Source organism: Castanea sativa, chromosome 3 (genome assembly GCF_040712315.1).
Source record: "Castanea sativa cultivar Marrone di Chiusa Pesio chromosome 3, ASM4071231v1".
Lineage (NCBI taxonomy): Eukaryota > Viridiplantae > Streptophyta > Magnoliopsida > Fagales > Fagaceae > Castanea > Castanea sativa.
This window is the reverse complement of record NC_134015.1, coordinates 14,795,937-14,817,067: the sequence shown is the minus strand read 5'-3', so window position 1 is coordinate 14,817,067 and position 21,131 is coordinate 14,795,937. Positions and strand designations below refer to the sequence as shown.

At 34.0% G+C, this 21,131-nt stretch overlaps 3 protein-coding genes across 3 annotated transcripts; 1 reads left to right on the top strand and 2 right to left on the bottom strand.

Annotated features, from left to right (window-relative positions):
• LOC142628348 (putative ribose-5-phosphate isomerase 3, chloroplastic) lies at window positions 1–2,263 on the bottom strand. Its single transcript, XM_075802462.1, has 2 exons — window positions 1,637–2,263; window positions 1–756 (listed from the first exon to the last, which is right to left on the bottom strand). The coding sequence occupies exons 1-2, from the start codon at window positions 1,989–1,991 to the stop codon at window positions 254–256; spliced, it is 858 nt and encodes a 285-aa protein (XP_075658577.1). The 5' UTR covers window positions 1,992–2,263; the 3' UTR covers window positions 1–253.
• A 1,203-nt stretch (window positions 2,264–3,466) lies between these two features.
• Window positions 3,467–11,608, top strand: LOC142627742 (PITH domain-containing protein At3g04780). Its single transcript, XM_075801614.1, has 8 exons — window positions 3,467–3,646; window positions 4,337–4,423; window positions 4,832–4,955; window positions 9,693–9,741; window positions 9,826–9,883; window positions 10,028–10,074; window positions 10,182–10,259; window positions 11,235–11,608. Exons 1-8 carry the CDS (start codon window positions 3,503–3,505, stop codon window positions 11,287–11,289), a joined length of 642 nt encoding a protein of 213 aa, XP_075657729.1. The 5' UTR covers window positions 3,467–3,502; the 3' UTR covers window positions 11,290–11,608.
• A 5,059-nt stretch (window positions 11,609–16,667) lies between these two features.
• LOC142627992 (uncharacterized) lies at window positions 16,668–20,787 on the bottom strand. The gene is made up of 6 exons (XM_075801912.1): window positions 20,624–20,787; window positions 20,289–20,441; window positions 19,094–19,177; window positions 18,878–19,003; window positions 18,557–18,634; window positions 16,668–17,096 (listed from the first exon to the last, which is right to left on the bottom strand). Exons 1-6 carry the CDS (start codon window positions 20,715–20,717, stop codon window positions 17,020–17,022), a joined length of 612 nt encoding a protein of 203 aa, XP_075658027.1. The 5' UTR covers window positions 20,718–20,787; the 3' UTR covers window positions 16,668–17,019.
• Window positions 20,788–21,131: the final 344 nt, after the last annotated feature.

Sequence of the window (21,131 nt, the reverse complement as noted above, 5' to 3'; positions counted from 1 at the left end):
TTTAAACCATAAATGCATGCCCAAAACTCACATTAGCATGAAATCTTCCATTAAATAATTTCACTTTATCCCATTCCCCTCATTAAACATTATTCCAATTCTAGTGATACAATTCAAAATGCTCAAGTAATGCCAACAAGTGCCCGGATTACCCATCTAAGAGTCACAACTATAAGCCCAAAATCATTAAAGTATATATATATTGAACAACAACAGTCACATAAAACCTCAAACAATCAAAAACCACAAAATCTCACTTATTCTTCACCTCCACCCCATTCTTTCCTGCAATAATCACTGCAGTTGCCATATTCAAAAACAACCCATGTTCCACAACCCCTTCCAATGTCGAAATCTCCTTCCCAGCCGCCAATGCATCTCTTATTGGTGTTTTGAAATACAAGTCCACAATATAATTGGAATTATCTGTAACGTATGGTTTCCCACCTTCACTCAACCTCAACTTTGCCTCAACCCCTTCTTCTTTAAACAACTCTTGCAACCTTATCAAGTTATACTTCCAGCAAAACTGTACCACCTCAACTGGCATTGCCAACCCACTTCCTCCTAGTCCCGTCACTAGCTTCGTATCATCTGCAACCACTACAAACTTGGCTGAGGCAGCTTCCACCATTTTCTCTCGCAAAAGTGCTCCTCCGCGGCCTTTCACGAGGTTTAAATCCGGGTCAACCTCATCGGCCCCATCTATGGCGAGATCAAGGCTAGGGTGGTCGTCAAGAATTGAGAGAGGGATACCTGTTGAGTAATTCAGATAGTTAAGTTCCACACCGGATAATAGTCATAAGAACAATTGAATGACATAACATTGTTGTTCTAAAGCTAATAACATTAAATTTCCAACCATGTTGTAGTTTCTCTCCATATTATATCAAGTAATCATCACCAGAAATTCTCCATTAGTGAATGTTATCAAATTTCTAAACGTTGTGGTATCCCAACATGTTTTATCAAGTACTCAACACAAAAAATCCTCCACAGTAAATTTCTAACAAACCCAGTTAGCAAAATGTTATCAAATTTCTACAATGCCTTCTGTGGTTGCCTTGACATGATATGTAAACAACTAACCACCAAGAATTCTCAAAACTAAATTTCTAACAATGCCCAGTAAGCAAATGCTATCAAATTTCAACAATGCTATAGTGTGCCTCAAAATGTTATATCAAGTACTCAACACCAAGAATTCTCAATATTTAAATTTCTAACAAAATACCCAGTTGGCCAATCTTATCAAAATTCAACAACGATTTGGTTTCTCAACATGTTATATCAAGTACTCAACACCAAGAATTGTCAACATCAAATTTCTAATAACATCCAATTGCCACTCTTTGTCGAATTCTCAATATTTAAATTTCTAACAAAATAACCAGTTGGCCAATCTTATCAAAATTCAACAATGATTTGGTTTCTCAACATGTTATATCAAGTACTCAACACCAAGAATTGTCAATATCAAATTTCTAATGACATCCAATTGCCACTCTTTGTCATCAAATTACCACCAATGCTGTTTGCTACAGACAGTGTCTCAATTCAAGCATGTTCGTATTAAACAAAGTACTGACACCAAGTAAATTCTCTCAGTAAAAAAGTATCAAAATTTGAAAAATACCCAGTTGGCGAGCTTGCTCCTCGGTGCGTTTGGAGGTGGGGACACCAACAATGTCAGAGAGCTCACCAGTCTTGAGGAGATGGCCGAGCTTGGCAACGACAAAGGCGGCGGTGGAGCCGGTGCCGAGGCCGAGGACCATGCCGGGCTTCACGTACTCCACAGCCTTGTCTGCAGCCAGCTTCTTGAGGTCATCTTGGGTGAGAACTGGTGCAGAAAAGGCTTTGATGGAGTTGGGTCTGTAGGTGTGGGTGGTGGTGCGCAGGTTAAGGGGCTTAGAGGTGCGTAGGATAAGTGGGGTGGTGGAGGTGTGGTGGTGGTGGAGAGAGGAGAGGGAGAGAGATAAGGCAGAGGCCATTTTTGTTGGTTTTTTGTATTTGGGTGGAGAGTGAGGAGACTATGAGAGAAAAAGATACAGAAATTTGTGAGTGTTTGTTTGTGTTTTGGTTCTCTTCTATCTATGAATTCTGTGTATCTCTCATTTTGGTTAGTTGATTGGTTAGTTGGCTTTGGGATGTGGGTTTTTTTTTTTTTTTTTTTGGTATTGTGGGGTTTGGTGGGTATTGTTTTTGGAAGAGATACTATATGAAAGAGACTTTGTTGGGTAGGTAAAGTCATAGGTGGTCTTGGTGATGAGGATCATTTGGTGCAGATTGGATCTTGGGGATTTCTTTCCTTTTCTTACTTTTTTTTAATAATAATAATAAAAAAAAATAAAGGCTTTCACAGTTTTATATTTATTTATTTACTTCTCTCTTTCTTAATTGTTTTATAATGCTGCTCCTTTTGCTGCTACCTAATGGCAGTTATGCTAATCCCATCTATGCTTTCTCCATTTGAGTATTTGCTGTTACCTGTCGTTCAAATTCAAACACCTTAATCCTTTTACTATGAGAGTCTGTGACCCACAACAACTTTGAGAATTTAGTGTTTGTTTATAAAATGTAAAAAATTAAATAAAATAAGTAACTCATGTCATGTGAGAGAACTACAAATAGTAGAAAAAAATAAGTAGATAATTTACATAGGACCTGTAACATAGTAAGAAAAATTGCAATAATATTATAAGTGCATCACAAATGTGCACTTAATGTAAGCCCATGTGGTTGGGGCTTCTTTGAACTTTGAGTTGTAGGAACATTTAGTGAAATCTTTTTTAAGAGTGTTTAGTTTGATTGATTTATTTATTTTTATGTTTTTGGGGTAAATTATAAATTGCATCCTCTAAATTTTGAAAAAATTCTTGCAAAATTTGTTCAAAATTTAATTTAGTTTTGTCACTTCTAATTTATTCATTTCAGTCCCATAACTTCCATTTGTTTTCAATGTAATCTTTCTATTCACTTCCAATAAAAATGATTATTATTAAGAGGGTGTTTGATACATGCACTTAAAAATTGAAAACATGCGTTTAAAAATATGTATGGAAATACGTGTGGGTGAAAAATGTGTGAAAATAGGTATAATGATGTTTAAAAACTAAAAACATGTGTTTGAGTGGGTGTATCAAACGAGACCTAAGAGTTTTAAAATAACTTAGTTTCAGTATTCTTGAAATTTTGACATAGTTTTAGATGAAAAAACTACATTAAATAAAAATAAAATTTATAATATTGAATGAATTAATTAAAAGTTGCATGATCAAATTGAAATTAAAACAAAATTGGATGAAGCAATTCAACTCGAATTGGGCATGTTTTTCACAGCTACTCTGAGACTTGGTTAGGGTTGCAAAAAACCACCAAACACAGAGTCCAACCCAACCAGACACAACCACAACCCAATTAACTAACTCATCAAAAATACCAAAAATTAACAAACGATGTCGTTTTCATATATTCTTTTTCTTTTCTTATAAAAGGTTTTCATATGTGCCTTTTGCCTCTTGGATTCGTTTATACATACATAATCTTTTGTCCTTCTCATTCTTTTCAGACTCTCTCTCTCTTTTTCTCTTATTCAATCAGAGAAGCCATGTCTGGGGAATCAGCCAGTGCAATTCACAGAAACCAAGTACGTTTTCTGGGTTCTCAAATATTCCATTTTTTAAAATTTTTTTTCCTTTTTTGTTTGCTCAGAAACCCTGAGAAAATCAATGGAAAAACCCAGTTTTAAAATCTGCGAACTGGGTTTTTTTTTAAATAAAAAAAATTATTCTTTTCCTCTTTGTGGTTAAAAACCCAGTTTCAAGTTTCCTTTTTTTTTTTTTTTTCCTACCAATTTCTTTTGGTGACCAAATTAGAGAGTATAATGGAAGAGTTAACATCTTAGTTCCAATTTTTCTTAGTTTTTGATTGGTTTTTGGGAATAGTTTGGAATCTGAAACGTGTTTTGGATGTTTTGAAAGCTCAGTTTCCAATTCCCACTTTCTTTTTTTAGCTTGAAGATTCAGAAAGTGAGTCTTTTTAGTTTATAAACCCAGCTTTAAGAATTAAGATTTGCAATTTTCTTTTCCTTAACCATAGTTTTTGTCAACAAACTGAAGGGCACAATGGAACCGAGTATTTTAACTAGGTTTTCCTTTTAATTCAATTAATTGTTTGTTTGCTTAGAAATAGTGGGAAACTGAATTGAAAAACTTGGAATCTAAGAGCTGGGTATTTGAGCATGGAAACCCAGTTGAAATTTTTGTAGTTTTTAGGTAACCAATCTGGGTTAGGTTCAAAGTGCTAATTCTGATATTGCAATTTTTGGTAATGACAGGTTGATTTAGTGGACTTCATAGACTGGTCTGGGGTTGAATGCCTCAACCAAAGCACTAGCCACTCTGTTCCCAATGCACTTAAACAGGTAATTAATCAGAGTTTAAGACTCTTTTCTTCTCTTTTAACCATTGGTGTTCTTGATTTACTTAACATCATTGAAATTGAGTAAAATGTTTTACTCTTTTTGTGGACGATTATGAGTTTAAAAGGTAAACAATTCAGGAGGCGTTGATTTGTAAATTAATACTGCTGATAGTTGTTATTACTTTTGGCATGGATGCTTATAAATTTGATGGGAAAGAATTATATTAAGTTCATTTTATCATCTGGCCGTTTAAGTGCAAAAGGGTTTTTTGAGAGCAACATAGTTACATTACGCTTGGTGACTATAAAATTATGTCTGAAATCTTATTTGTTTGTTTTCCCTTTTGGATTTCTTCTTAGTAGCTGAACACTGTGGTATTAATAGTTGGTATGTTTCTTTATGGATTAGGGTTACAGAGAAGATGATGGATTGAATCTGGAGAGTGATGCCGATGAGCAGCTTTTGATTTATATACCTTTCACCCAAGTTATTAAACTGCATTCTATTCTGATTAAAGGATCTGAAGAGGAAGGTACTCATCAATTTAATTGTTTTGAATATGTACATATGTACATTTATTATACATGCACACTTACTATTAAAGGGGGACCTTTATGTACATAGGATGTCTTCGTAAAGAACCCCTAAAAGAAGCTTAATTTATAAAATCTAAAACAGAACATGCATCAGTGTGATCAAACATTTGAGCCCACTGAAACGATCTTCTTTCAATCAATGATTCAAGGGAGCTTTATGTACATAGGGTGTCTACCTGAAGAACCCCTAAAAGAAACTTAATCAATAAACTCTAAACCAGAACATGTGTTAGTGTGATCAAACATTCGAGCACACCGATTTACTGAAGCAATCTTCTTTCAATCAATGATTTCAACCTAACATTGTTAAATGCTCTTCCGATTCCATCTCTCCAAACTACCCATTAATCAAAGGGGGATCATATTTCAAATTGAGCTCCTATGCTGATCAAACAAATTCCTCCACTCACCTAGTTCTTTCAGAACCCTTTTAGGCATTACCCAACGTGCCCCAGTCATAGAGAAATCAAAGGACTGGAGCTCATAGGCCACCACACAATGAAGTAATAGATAATTTCGGCTCTCTATCCCCTAGGATTATTCATAATTTTTATTGTCAAATTGCAATAGTGCCAATGGTCTTTGGCTTACATATGTATTAGTTAGATTACATTTAAAAGGAAAGGCCAAACTACCTTAGTTTAATTTGGAAGTGGGTAATGACAGAAAAGTAATAGTTATTAGGCAAAAATACGAAACTGACCCTCTAACTTTCAACATTTTTCACTTCAGTCTTCTAACTTTAAGTTTTTTCATTTCAGTCCTCTAACTTTCAATTTTTATCAATCTAGGCTTTTGTTAGAACTCAGTTAAGATTACCGTTAAACACACTAAGAAATGACTGTTTTACCCTTCTTTAAAAAAAAAATTCAGAATTAAAAGAAAAACAACCAAATCAGCAACCAAATTCAGAATTAAAGGACTTCTTCTCCACCGTCAAGGCCAGCAACTCCACCCCAAATCAGCCACAACACGAACACAAATACAAACCCAGCAACACCAAATCAGCCAACAACAGACCCACCACACCTAGCAACACAAACAGAAACCCACCACACCAACGGCAGTGAAAATAAGATAGCAGAGAGAGAGGGGCGGATCGAAGTCACAGTCGGAGCCGAACTCAACACAAAGTACTTCGGCGAAGAGCGTTTTGAGGCCTTAGATCGATGGCTGGGTAGGCCGGCGAGGTGGAGGAAGAGAAAAAAAATATGGAAGAGAGAAAAAAATTGAAGGGAGAGGAGATCGGCGACGAAGAAGGGAAAGGAGATCGGCGACAGGGAAGGGAAAGGGAAAGGCGGCACGGAATGGGTGAGGAGGATGATGGATGAACGGAACTGGGTCGACGGAGGCGGAGGACTGGCTGGATGGAAGAGGAAGACGACGGGGCGCCAGAGGGAGGACAAGCGCGCACGCCCGTCGTTGATGACTTGATGTGGTTCTCTCTCTGTCTTGGGTCTGATTGGGGTTTTTGGGAGAAACTTTTTTTTTGAAACAGGGTTTTTGGGAGAGGAAGGTGATTACTTCTAAAGGGGTATACACAAGCTCCTGGATTTCTTCCAGTCGTTGTCCCCCTTAAATTTTTTATTTTTTATTTTTTATTTTTCAGATTTTTCTTTTAATTCCGATTTTTTTTTTAAAAAAAAAGAAGGGTAAAATGGTCATTTCTCAGTGAGTTTAGCGGTAATCTTAACTGAGTTCTAACAGAAGCCTGGATTGACAAAAATTGAAAGTTAGAGGACTGAAATGACAAAACTTAAAGTTAAAGGACTGAAATGAAAAACGTTGAAAGTTAGAGGTCAGTTTTGCATTTTTGCCTAGTTATTATATTCATATACTTTCTTTTAATTCTTCATGTTGTAATTTTCTTCTTCATCTTGATGTGGTATCTGTGGAGGGAGAGGAACAACTAGAGTTTTGAAGATACAGAGAGAACTATGCCTAATCTCAAATTAATTTTTCAATAGGTAATCAGAAAATTATTATAAATGAGAGAAAAATGAAAAAAAAAAAAGAAGAAGTTCATGATGATGAACAACAAGAAATAAAAGAAACAAACAATACAACAATCAGAGGGTAGTCAGGAAACTAAGCTAAGGGAGGACAAAAACTCAGGGAGAGAAGAACAATTAGTAAAACCCAGCAACGAGACCACTCCAAAAGACTGCGATAGCATAAAACCTTTAACTCATCCAACGTCTTCTCTTTGTCCTCAAAGGAATGACGATTTCGTTCCAATCACACAATCCACATTAAACACCCTGGAACCAAGTTCCAAATGTCCGAATTATGCTTCCTAAGCCATTGATGCCAACAAGATAACAAACCCGCCACCGATCTTGGCATAACTCAATGAAAACCAAAGGCCTGAAGCATAAAAGTCCAAAGGGAATGGGTAACAGGACAATGAAGAAGAAGGTGGTCTACCGACTCCCCATCACTGCAACACATACAACACCTTTAGCCAAAGGGTGACCCTTAAGCATTGGATTATCCAAAGTGAGGATTCGACCATGTGCAGCTGTCCACAAAAAGAATGTCACGTGCTTAGGAATCTTTGGTTTCCAAACACCCTTCCAAGGAAACAAAGAATTAGAAGCACCCCGAATCGCATGGTAGTAAAACCGAGTATCAAACTTACCATCACTTTTCAACCGCCAGTGAAGAGTATCTCTCTTATCATTCCGAGGAATATGAGTTTGGATAAATTGAAGTAGAGAATAAGATGCAGCCAACTCCCAATCTTCAAAAGCTCTATAAAATTTTAAATTCCACACTCTAAAAGAACCCCCTTCTGGAATCCACAAAACCTTAGAGATACAAGCATTCTTGACCGCTGAACACACATAGAGCTCAGGATAGAGAGATCTTTTAGAGTATTGTCACCAATCCACCTATCATGCCAAAAGCGGATACAAGTGCCTTCACCCACTACAAAAGTCAGATGCTTAGAAAAGCTCTCCCACCCTTCATTAATGCTTCTCAATAGGCCACACCCATGAGTCCTCCTGCAAACATTAGTACTCCACCCCTCTTGACCCTTACCATATTTAGTGGAGATAACTCGCCGCTAGAGATGGGTAACTTCATGACCATATCTCCATAGTCATTTCCCTAATAAAGCTTGGTTAAAAGGCACCACACTTCTTATCCCCAAACCACCCATCTCAACGGGTAAACACACATTTTTCCAAGCCACCAAAGGATATTTGAAACTCCTCTCAAAAGACCCTCAAAGGAAATTTCTTTGAATACTTTCCAATCTAGTAGCCACAGCTTTAGGAATAGTAAAAAGAGATAAAAAGTACGTTGGGAGACTTGAGAGAGTACTCTTAAGTAACATGAGCCTACCACCCTTAGATAAATAGAGACGCTTCCACCCTGATAGCTTCTTCTCCATTTTCTTCAAAATAGGATTCCAAATCGAGGCTGTCTTAAAAGAAGTTCCCAACAGCATCTCCAAATATTTCATAGGCAAACAGCCCACCCTACATTGAAGAATATTAGCCAGAGCAACTAGATTATTCACCTCCCCAATAGGGACAATCTCACTTTTCTCTATATTGACCTTCAAACCCGTAAAAGCCTGAAAACAAGATAACACCAACCTTATGGACAGCAGCTCAAATTATTTTTTCTTAGAACTTTGCCGGTTTGGATGTCAGTTTTTCATTGTCAGTCTTTATGTTCTATTATTGATTTGATAGATTTATGTAATTTGCGTGAATGATTGTATGGTCCCTAGTTGTATACTTTTTGCATACTTGGGCGACTATTATCTATAAAATTTCCATTACTTATCCACAAAAAAAAAAAAAAAACTTCTTCTAGGCCCTTCATTTAGTATTATGTATTATTACTTTTGTAACTTGCACATCTACAAGCTCTGATGCATCTAATCAGATGAACCCTATTACTTTTTATGAAGTAATTTGCTCTCCCCTTATAAACTAGAAACTTTTATATCAATAATGGGATGTGAAAGCCACCCCACACAGCCCAGTTATCCCAATTTTCTTCTAGATTTGATGACATAGTTTTGTGTTCTCAAAATTTTCCTGGGAACAAATCTTTGATTTTTAATAAAATAATAAATATAAAAGAAGCCAGTCAGCTTGCAACCTTTGTTTTTTTCCTTTTGCTTAAAAAAAAAATCAAAAGGAGTAGTAGGATCAGTTTCTTTTAGGAAATTTAGATGTTAGAAGGTTTACATCTTGGCCTTTAGATATTAATGGGCAATGGGGCACTCTATAATCTGGCTTGAATACAGATTACTGCTTGGGGGGATGAATATCAGAATATTGAATATGTTCAGCCTTAAGATGACATTACTTTTTTTTTTCCCCAAAAATGATTTTTCTGCACCTTTGCCAAGGATGTTATTCTATGACTACTTATTTAAATCAAAATATGTTATTTCTGAGCTGAGAGTTTATCTGATGAGGTTCCATTGATATGGTTATTGTCATGCTGCCACTTTTTATTCCCTTGCATAGTTTTCCCAACAGCATGCTGTCCTTCTTTATCCTATTTATCTCAGCATTTTCTTAGTCAATTTTGATTGAATTCATTATCTTCAGATATATGTATCCTGCATAGACTTTGAACTCTACATTATCCCACTAGTTGGCTTTTGTTATATTTAGTTTTCTAACATTACCAATATTTTCCAGGTCCTAAAACAGTGAAACTTTATTCGAATAAGGAGCACATGGGCTTCAGGTATGGTTTGAGGATAGTTACTATTATATTTAGTGACCAACAATGTAAATAACTCATGATTGTACTTCATGATGATAATGGCAGCAATGTCAATGACTTCCCTCCAAGTGACACAGTTGTTCTGTCCCCAGACAATATCAAGGTTGGTTTTGGTTTCTAGGCTTTTATGGCAAGGGTTTTTCCTGTTCATGTAAATATGCGTTCAAGATACTTTGACAACGTTATATTAGAATGCTTGATGTAAAGTTGGGTGTTCCATTTATACTTCACTGGTATACTTTTGCAGGGGAAGCCAGTGCTTCTGAAGTATGTCAAATTTCAAAATGTTCGTAGGTACGTTATCTCTTGGTTTTGATTAGCTCCTTTTTTTAATTTATTTTTAATAATTTTGCTTTTGTAGTAAAAGTTAACAATTGATCTATCTTAATATTTTGGATCAGCTTGACAATTTTTATTGAGGACAATCAATCTGGTTCTGACATCACAAAAGTTCAAAAGATTGCCCTTTTTGGATCAACGTAAGTTTTTAACCAGCTATGTTTATTTTCCCTTTTCCTTTGTATCTTTATTTTCCCCTTTGGATCCATTTTCTTCGGTTACTATAAAACCACTTGCTCTTCTCTAAAGGAAATTATAACGTTCAGATTCCATTTGATAGTAAAGAAAGTAATGTTCAATACTAAAATAAATTGCTGTAAATTTATAATTTAATTATCCAGTCAGTTTTTGGTCCACCACCCAATTAAAAGAAAAATAAAAAGGAGAGCTAGTTATACTTAAGTTACATGGAGTGTTTATGCCTGTATTAGTATGCTTTTGGGTGTGTTTGTTTCAATTAATATTGAAGGGCATATTAGAGAATTATCCATTAAAGAAAAGGGGGACAGGGTTGTTTCCCTCACACATGTGCTATTGCACTTGACCGACAAATAATGGCAATATGGTTAAACGTTAAATTTGCAATTTATATTGTCTAAGACTGATAATCTGATCAGACCAAGCCAAGCATCTGACAGATTCATAGAGCAACTGTTATAACTATCATAAAATGTTTTGATGGATTAGAATGCATTCTCCCTGACTTTCTATCGTTGGTTAATCTTTTGATATCTCTGAGTTGGGTTTCACCCATTATTCCCTACAGTTTATTTTAGTTTAGTTCTCTATGCAACATAGTTGGGAGGTATCCGTCTCTTTCTACAGAATAAACAGTAACACATATGTAACAATTTTGTATTCCCTTTATTTCTTGTCAAATGTCACATTTCTTTCACATATTCTTACTTTTAACTCAGCATTTGAAACAGAGCAAACATTTTAGTACTCAGTTTTCTTAGAATCTAACCTATCATGTGATTTAGAATTTATTGACACCATTTTAATATTGGTTATTACATGGACAGGTGTTAATGATACATTTTTCCCTTTCATGTCACAAAGTGTCTGTGATATATATATCAAATGAATTTGGTAATATTTCTTTTGTAATGCAGGGTGGAGACAACAGACATGAAGGGTTTGAAGAAGATTGAGGATCATCAGCACTGACCCGAAAAGAAAAAAATATGAAAGGCGTTGGATATATGTGTTCGATCACTAGGAAGCATGTACAAGCTTCTCATTCTTCTTTTAAAATTTTGAATAGATTTTACAACATAGACAGCTTCATGCATGAAAAGTTATATGGCTTTCTGTGTCAATCTCATGTCCTAGACTTCTGGCATACCTTTATCTGTGTGGTAATGGTAATTTGATGGATTAATGACTTGGGTTTACATTTAAATCCCGTTGAGGTATGTGTTTATGGATTATCTTTGAAACTTTATCTTGGAAACAAAGTTGCCGACTGCATGAAATTGGGATCAAATTCTTTATTTTGATATGATTTTCATTCTTGCTTGAGCTGTGTGGCTGCATTAGGATAGTTGTCTTCCAATCAATACTTGATTGAAGTGCCACAGGCTGTGCTTCTACCTTTCTGTACTGACATCAGGAATAATTCTTAATGATTTTTCCATAAGAGTAGTTTCTATATTCCTTGTCCTGTAATTTTAACCACTGCATAGTTGCCTTGAATAATTCAAACTATGGACTTATATAAAAATTTGATTGGAAAGTTTGATCAGAGCTAACTTTTTCTTAATAGCTGGGTCTTATTATTTTCTCAGTAGAGTTGGCTTGATTTTCCCTCTAAATAGTGCATCTTCAGTAATGCAGGGGAAACAAAACAATCGCATGTAACATTTGATTCTCAGTGCATTCTATACAGCACACTAGTCAATTGACTGTTCTGAGTTGGATAAAGATAAACTAACCTTTTATACAAGAATCCTAGAGATTAATCATAGCAATGATGCACTGAATGAAGATTTCTTTAAGCATATCACATCTTTCACGTTGAAACCAGGAACTGAATGAGCCAAGATCTCTATCCAATGCTTCAAGTCCTAGTTACCGGACTGTGAGGGTAGTGTTTGCAGAGGGTTGTAGGCACTCAAAAGATATAATAAGATACTTGAAATCAATTATGATGTAGCCTTTTTCTTCCTTCTTCATTTTGGCTAGACAACCTAATTGGTGGGGATTGGATTTCAAATTTTTTATTTGATGACAAAAAACTTTACAGTTGACTATATTGGTATCCACAATCTTTAGTCATCATTTTATAAGAGGTTTTAGCCTTTTTAGTACAAATCTCCATATAAGAGCACTAGCATCTGGGGATGTAAAAAAAACATATTTTGCATCCTTAAATACTATTTTATATATTTTACCAGCTCATTTTATAAATCACTCTATATCTCAGTTTTTATTTTTACATACAACTCAATGCTAGTGCTCTAATAAAGCGTAAATAATGGTCCATTTGGTTTGAGGGAAAGTAGAGGGGAGTAGAGTAGTGGAACAAATTAAAATTGAGAATTTCATGAATAACAATTTAAATGATTTTTTTCATTTATTTTAAATAAATTTAAATTTATATTATAAGTAGCTATTTTATATTTTTAAATATACAAACATCACATATATTATATATATAAATTTGGGAAATTTTATTTATATTTATTTCTTAACATATCTCATTCATATGTATGAGATTACAAGCTAGTTTACTTTGTACAATTTTTCACGAGGTGCACACCGCAACTGGTTGACCAATTGATCCATTCAGATCACTTCCCTCAAAAGAAAGACTATGATAATATATATATAGAATAAAATTAAGTAGGCTCAGACCATTAAAATAAGTCACATGCTTACTTGCAAGTTTCAGCATGATACCACCAAATCGTCAAAAAAAATTTCATGTTAAAATCAGTGCCTCAGAAGATAACATTTTGGATTAAAATTTGGACCTAATATGATTTTGACCTCTCTTTCTATGAAAAATATGTATATACAAGATTTCCTTTCAACAATCTAATCATTGTTTGCTTATTCTTACTTGCGAGTTGACATTCTACATTTTTTTGATAATCAGTTTACATTTCACATTTGACAAGGGTGCTCAGTCGCTTTTGATGTTCTAGTTCTAGATTGGAGTAGGTTACCAAACATGAAATTTCTTTTTCCCCCCTAATTTGTAGGGCTTGTTTGGTTTATGAGTGTTTTGAGTGATATGATCCAAAACTCGTTATTGAGTTATCAAATCACATGGGACCCACACAAAATTTTTTGTTTGGCTTAGTTTTCACCCCTTGTTTCCATCACTCAATTCTCTGATTTTTGAGTTATAAGTAGGGGTGTCCAAGCAAAACCGGGACCCGACCCACCCGCAAAAACCGTCCGATCCGGACCGACAACCGGCCGACCCGACGTCGGTGACGGGTCGGCGGCGGGTCTCAGCTTCCTTAACCCGAAAACGGCGGGTCGGTTGGCGGTTTTGAGGCTGAGAAACCGATTTTAACCGACCCGACCGAGATATTTCCAGATCCTGGCGAAATTTCCAGAATCCGGCAAGTTTTTTCCAGAATCCGGCGAATTTTTTCTAGATTCCGGCGAAAAACCCAGATTCCGGCGATATATTTCCTTAGATCTGGTGAGATTTTGACTGGATTTGGCGAAATCTCATCAAATCCGGTGAGATTTTCGCCGGATCTTGCGAAATCTCACCGGATCTAAGACAAATATCGCCGGTATCTGGAAAATTTTGCCGGAATCTGGGTTTCTTCGCCGGACTGTGTGTTTTTTCACCGATTACTCGTCGTCTTCTCAGATCTATGATTCCGACCGACCCGCCCGCCACCCGTTGATGACCTGAACCGCCGACTCGATTACGCCGGCGGGTCGGCGGCGGGTGCGTTTTTTCTCCACCCGATTCCGGCGGGTCGGTTCCGGGTTGGGCACAAACCCGACCCGGACCGACCCGTGGACAGCCCTAGTTATAAGTTATGAAAACTGAAAACATATTTTAGGTACTTTCAGTTTCTATAACTCAGTTTTCAATGGCATTTTTGTAATTAAATCTAAGTTTGAGCTGCAATGTTTGACTTTGGTTTTTGTTTGTTTGTTTTTTGAAACAGAGCCTAGCGCATGCCCAGCCGCATATCTTGACTTGTGTGTGTGTTTTGAATCAAAGTAACGTAGAAGTGAGGTAAGGTGCCAAACAAGGGTGTTTGAAAAATTGAGGTATTTTAAGTGATGAGTGATGAGAATTGAATGATGAAAATTAAGTGATGGTAAATTTTAAACCAAACGGGCCCTCAATCTCTCTCTCTCTCTCTCTCCCCCCCCCCCCCACCCCCAACCAACCCAAAAAATAAAAAAAAAAGTTTCGTCCTAAAAGCCAGTCACTTAAGGGGGAAAAAAAGTTGAAAAAAAAAAATACTAAAAGAGAATAACGAAATCTCGTATAAGTTATAGAACTTGTTGCTTCATTTTAATTAATGATTTATGTTTTACATTGAAATCTCAAATTGGGGAATCTTATGTTGGAAAATTGTCTCAAATTCTTATTTTAACTTAAAAAGTTAATTGTTTTAAAAAGTTAATTGGATTTTCTTGTTGGTGTGGAAGGAAAGCTTTTTTTTTTTTTTTTTTTCTTGTTAAAAAAATAATTGGTATTTTATGTCAAAGAAATAATGTACTCATTCGCCAAGAAATAAGGATTGAAGTCCTATAAATAGGGTTTGACGGCTTCAAGAGTCATTCCTATGGTATAATTAGGCATGAAACTATGGGAGAAAATTGGCTTTTGCTATTTTTTTTTAAAATATCTAACAAAATGCCCCTATGTCTGAAACTAATTAAGGAAATGCTCATGTTTTGAAACTCGATTTTCTAAAAATTGAGTTTGAAATGTATAACTCAATTTTTGGAACATCGAGTTATAGCAAACGTGGACTTAGAATTTTATTTTTTTTTTCCTAGAACTTGAGTTTCACTTGAATTTTTTCAAGGAACTCAAGTTCCATGAACTCGAGTACTTCACATGGAACTCAAGTTCCAATTTTTTTTTTTTTTTAATTTTCAGTTTGCTATAACTCAGTTGTCCAAAAATCGAGTTTCAAAACAGGGACATTTCCTTAAATAGTTTCAAATATGGTGCATTTTGTTGGATATTTAACAAAAAAATGGCAAAAACCCATTTTCTTCAATGAGAGATAAAGATTGATTGGCTAAATTGTAAATTACACTATTAAAGTTTGGGGTATTTGTATTTTATATTGTGAAGTTTCAAAATTTGAATTTTATCTCTCAAAGTTCTATTCTGTTTGCATTAGTAGTCCTTCCATTCATATTTTCCATTAAGTGCCACACGAGTTTGCCACGCATGTTAAGTTTATCCAAAAAAAAAAATGTCATGTCATTTTTATTTCACCTTGTCATTTTTAATAATTTAAATTTTTTTATGCTACAAAAATGATGTGACATCATTTAATTGAACAGAATAAATGCGCATGATAAGTTTACGTGTCACTTAATGGAATATATGGATGAAGAGGCTACTGATGCAAACAAAATAAAACTTCATGGAGTAAAATCTAAATTTTAAAACTTTACGGTGTAAAATCCAAGCATTCTCAAACTTAAGAGTGTAGTTTGCAATTTAGTCAAATTGATATTTCTCTTGGGAGGTAGCACAAGAAAAGAGACAATAAAGCTTGCATTTTCTCTGCATGTTTTTGTAGAGCTCACAAATGAAGAAGAATTTGTGAGTGTAGTGTGTGACTGAGCAGAGAAAAATAATGGATTTTTTCTTCTTTAGTAGTGGAGTGAAACATAAATAAGGGAAGTTAAGTTTGGGTTTTCTTTAGGAGAGATTTTAGATGCTACAATCATGGAGAGTCCTCTAAAGGGGAGACATTATTGTATTTAGAGTGCATCACGACCAACCAAATCAAGATTCTCTTTGGTTGGGTATGAACTAAAAATTACAAACCATTCTACTTAATGCCTTGTTTTGTAACCACCGCCAATGGTTTTGATTGTACTTCTAAAGTAGATAATTTTGTAAAGATTTTTGTATAGAATTTATTACACAATTTTAGTCAGAAGTAACTTTTTCCTTGATACATAAATCTTTTATTTTCATAAAGCATAATTAGCTTAATTTTAAAGGTCGAATTTTGATGCAATAGTAAGTGCTGCAATAACAATTGAATGGTTATTCTTTAAGAATAACTATTATATTACGGAGTTTATTATAAAGTATCAAATGTGTCCTATGTAGATGGAAGATGTCCCACCACAATTTGTTTCTGTTTTACAGTAGGATGTAGTTAATTTACGTTAATAAAATCACATGGGTTCATTCTCAAAAAAAAAAAAAAAAATTGTCCTATGTGTGTGTCATGGATTTGGATCCAGCATCAATATCTCCAAAGGAGCAAGGCTAGATCCCGCAAAAAGAAAGTGCTTGTGCATTGCATTTGGCTTTTCTATTTTTCTTTTTCTTAATTTTAGAAAAAAGAAAAAGAAAAGAATTAGCTAAGTTCCAATAAATATAGAAATAAATGATGATGTATGCACATCAGTGTTTAATAGACAAAACAAATACAAATAATCCTAATTTTTATTCTACTGTCTTCTATACAGCAGTCATTCTCCACCCATGACTGTGTTTCAGACTTATTTATACAAACTTTGTACATAAAAATGAAGGAGAAAAATGAAAACAACAATGCTCCATATGATTCAGACAAAAACAAATGCTCCAAATGAATTTGTATACGTATATGTGTATGTCAAATATCTCGTACTATATGTGATGATGGAACTAGAAGCCGTATAGGAGAGACAAGCTTGCTAGATCTTCATGTAATACTATGTAACCTACTACTTCCAGAAGACCAGACCCACTGACACCATCAATAGAGTCATCCAATGGAAATTCCCTGGAAGAAATGAGTTTGCTGGAAACAAAAAGAAAGGAGAACAACATCAGATTTGTGACTTTTTAGTCACTTAATGCAATTTTTCTTTTTTCAACAATAATAAAGTCTTAATCTCAAAATTTTGGGATTAACTATAAATCCTCAACAAATTAGTCAGGATTATGTCTGCAATAATTCCATTTTACATGTACATTACTTGAAAATGATCTCAAGAGATAGCACATAATGGTTTAGAATACACATCTCATAAAGGAAAAGTATTTTGTTCAAATTTTCTATTTGTCCCCCTTTTGAAAACTTAATTAAAAAAAAAACACTTAAAAAAAATAATCTTGCTTATTATGTATTTAGTCATGATCTAGCTAGGAGCAATAATTCTTGTTTGAAATGGTTTGGCCTAAAGTGATATTGTTAAATTTTAAGACGTGGGCATTAATAAAAAATTAAGATGTGAGAAGGACAATTATATTGGAAGGTTTTGTTTTGGCATTTTTAAAATTTTTTTTTTTATATATAAAAAGTTAGAAACAATCTCACACACAAAGAAAAAATGAGGTTCTAATAGATATACCACAAACTTCACACAAAAACCATAATAATTAAACATAGATTGAGCTAATTTTGACTTTACATTATTGTCTATATTATCATCATAACATCATTAACCAATTGGTAGGTAATTTGAACACAACAATACAAGATGCACTCAAGTCAACTGTGTAGACGTTTAAGCTTATGTAACAATTGCTTGCCCAGAAAAGCAAAAAATCTTATGTAACAATTGCTTGCCCAGAAAAGAAAAAAATCTTATGTAACAATTCGGTATGTGACATCTGTCCTTTGAACAATTCTTTAAAACCGGCCAAGACTTGCAAACACTTAGGGAATATTCTTTAGACAAAATTTTGAAACTCTTCAAACTTCCGATGGGAATTTTAACAAATTCTTGCATTTTTTTTATTATACTTCATGTTTTTAAAATTTCAAGAAAATCAAAGATCAATAGTTATATTATCTTCTCAAAAAGAAAAAAGAAAAAAAGAAAAAGTTATATCATCAATTAAGTATTTAAATTTCAAATTTTTTTTAGTCTTAAATTATGTATAAAAAATATGTTTATAGATCGAATAGTAATGAACAACTTAATTTGAACAAAATTTGACATGCAGATTAAGAACATAAAGAACATGCAGATTTTCAAAATATATAACCATTTAATTTTTTAGTAAGAGTTTAAAGAATTTCTTTCCAAACTAGTTTGTTTTTTTTTTAAAACTTTGTTCATAATAATATAAGAAATCGAGACCCTATGAAATCTTCAATTCCTAGAAAATAATTATTATCCACGTAGATTTGTTAATTTCTACCATGTTCATAAAAAATGAAAAAAAAAAAATCCTCAAAAGAAAGGAGCCAGAATCCGAGACTGAAAAAAAAATATATCAACAAGAAATGCTTTGCACGTTCAATATTCTCACCTTGACTAGTCCCACTTCCACCTGAAGTACTATTTGAAACTTTAATCCCAAGCGATGCACAATCAGATCCAAGTGTACCTAAATATACAAAATTCCAAATCTCCAGTCAGTATTTTACTATTTTTCATATATATTGCATGATTAACATCATTATAATATTAATTAAATAATCAAATCCACTACTTCTCATTAAGTTTTGGAATAAAAAATGATAGTTAAATTTTTTTTTTTATTCTTCTTATACAAATTAACACAACAGGTTCAGGTTTTTCAAGAATAAATTAAATTAAAAAAAAAAAAAAAAGAGGTTCAGGTTATTACATTCACTGTAGCATGGGAAGACTGATATGTTGAGAAGATTATAAAAACCCGACTCGCATGTACAGAGATGTCTATATGTCTGGTTCAGGGTACATTTCCCTTGTCCACAATAGGCCCAGTAGCAAGCTATAAAAATAAAAAAGAAAATATTTATAAATTAGTCCAAAAGTAGAGAAATTGATTAAGATTTAATCAAAATTATTATATTGTAATTACGGTCAAAGGCAGATATGTTGTATGGATTCGTTTTTTGTGGAACTGGAGGAGGGGCTGGCTGGCACCCTGAGTATTTCAAAGTACCTGCACAAACAAGAAATTTAAGAGAGTTAAAAGGCATGCATGAAAATTTGACTTATTTTGTTAATTAAAATCATAGATTTTTTTTTTTTTTTTCTAATTAATAATATTCAACTATACAAACATTGGACCATATGTCTATATGTTCATTGTTGGTGCCAAACTATTGTGGGCAATGATGTTTTTTGTGCAGCTTTAGTTGAATTTGCTTGTTCATGGTGGGTGAAAAGTCAACCAGTTCTTCTCCACCAACTTTGTTCATGGTATAAGAGATTGACTCACTAGGATATTCAGCATCCAAAGAGGAATATAGAATTGCTCTAAAAAAAAAAAAAAAGAGGAATATAGAAGACAAAATACCTCTTGAGTCTCTTGTAAGGGTTTCAATTTTTGATGAATTCTTGTAAGGGTTTCAATGGACCAATGGTTCATAATAATTTTATTTTTATAATAATTCGAGTATTATAACTTATAATAATGGAAAAAGTGAGATTTGAACATTAATTCTTCTAATAAAGGAGAATAAAGAATATTCATAGAAGTCATTTAACTTTATAAAGACTCGATTACATTTACAGTACCACTCTCTATGGGTTTTATGGCTTTTTTTTTTTTTTTTTTCCTTACAACAATTTGGGTTTGGCTTTGGCCAGATATTCACTCTAATGCCGTTGACTATTTTCTTTATCTGCCCCAGAATTAAGATTCCTCCCATACTCATGCACCGAGTGCATGAGAAGGTATCATCTAGACTAATGAGTCGAGCGATTCTTAGATGCCCCTAAGTTATATAGTACTCTATCGCAAAGGTGACTTAGAAAATAGTAATAATAATAAGAACAAAACTTATGTATTGTACCTTATGTGCTATTTCTTAAATTTTTTCAGTTAAGATTTTGTCATGTGACTACTTAACTTAAAAAATACACTTTGAGGAAAAAAAAAAAAAAAAAAAAAACTACATGACAAAATATTAAGAGAGGAATTTAAGGAACAGTACATAAATACTGTACTTAAGTCTTGCTCTAATAATATAGAGCATTTCTTGTGGGAGAGGTTTATAGTATACAATCATAAATAATTTATTTTAAAAAATGAATATAAAAGAACTCACAATTAGGTATCACACAGGGAAGAAATGCGAGATCCGCATAACCATCATCATTACGGCTCCAACCCTGATCACATTGACACTGGAAACCAAGTGGGTAACTTAGATCTGCTACGCAAGTTCCCTTTCCACATTCCACTTCTTCACACACCCTTGCTGCAATTCAAACCCAAAAAGAAAAGGAAAAAAAAAAAACATTATTGTGTGTTTCTGGGGTTTATTTTATGATCTTTTTGAGTAAGAAGATCAAATTGTACGCTTATATGTAACATGTTCATGTGTATATGATACCCAAAACAATTAATCAGCTAAAAGTACAAAGAAGAGGGTGGAAATACCTAATAAAGGATCAGTATTATTTGCTCCTAGTGCAGACATGGGAAGCAGTACCACAAGCACAGCTAGAAAAGCCACTAACTTAGAGGAAGCCATTTCTTTCACCGAGAGAGAGAGAGAGAGAGAGAGAGAGGTTTTGAAAGAGAAGGTGAGGCCTGAAGAGGTGTTATTCAATGTCATTATGGCTATATAAAGACCTCAGAATTTGAAGTTTTCTTCATAGAAGCTTCTGTGAAATGGTGACTTTTTTGGTCATATTCATAGTTAGGTATCATGTGTAGTATATTAATTATACCTTGTTTTACAATCTATATCCTGCCCAATAAATAATCTATGTTGCTCTGTCTTGTTTAGTTGACTATATATATATTTTCTAAATGGATTTGGTAGAAATATCTCTATCTTTCAAATCACATAAACTTTATGAACATAATTAACAAGGATTTCTAAATGCTTGCAACATGATCATCTCTAAGTTCTCTTATTTACCTTACCAAAATATATCATTCC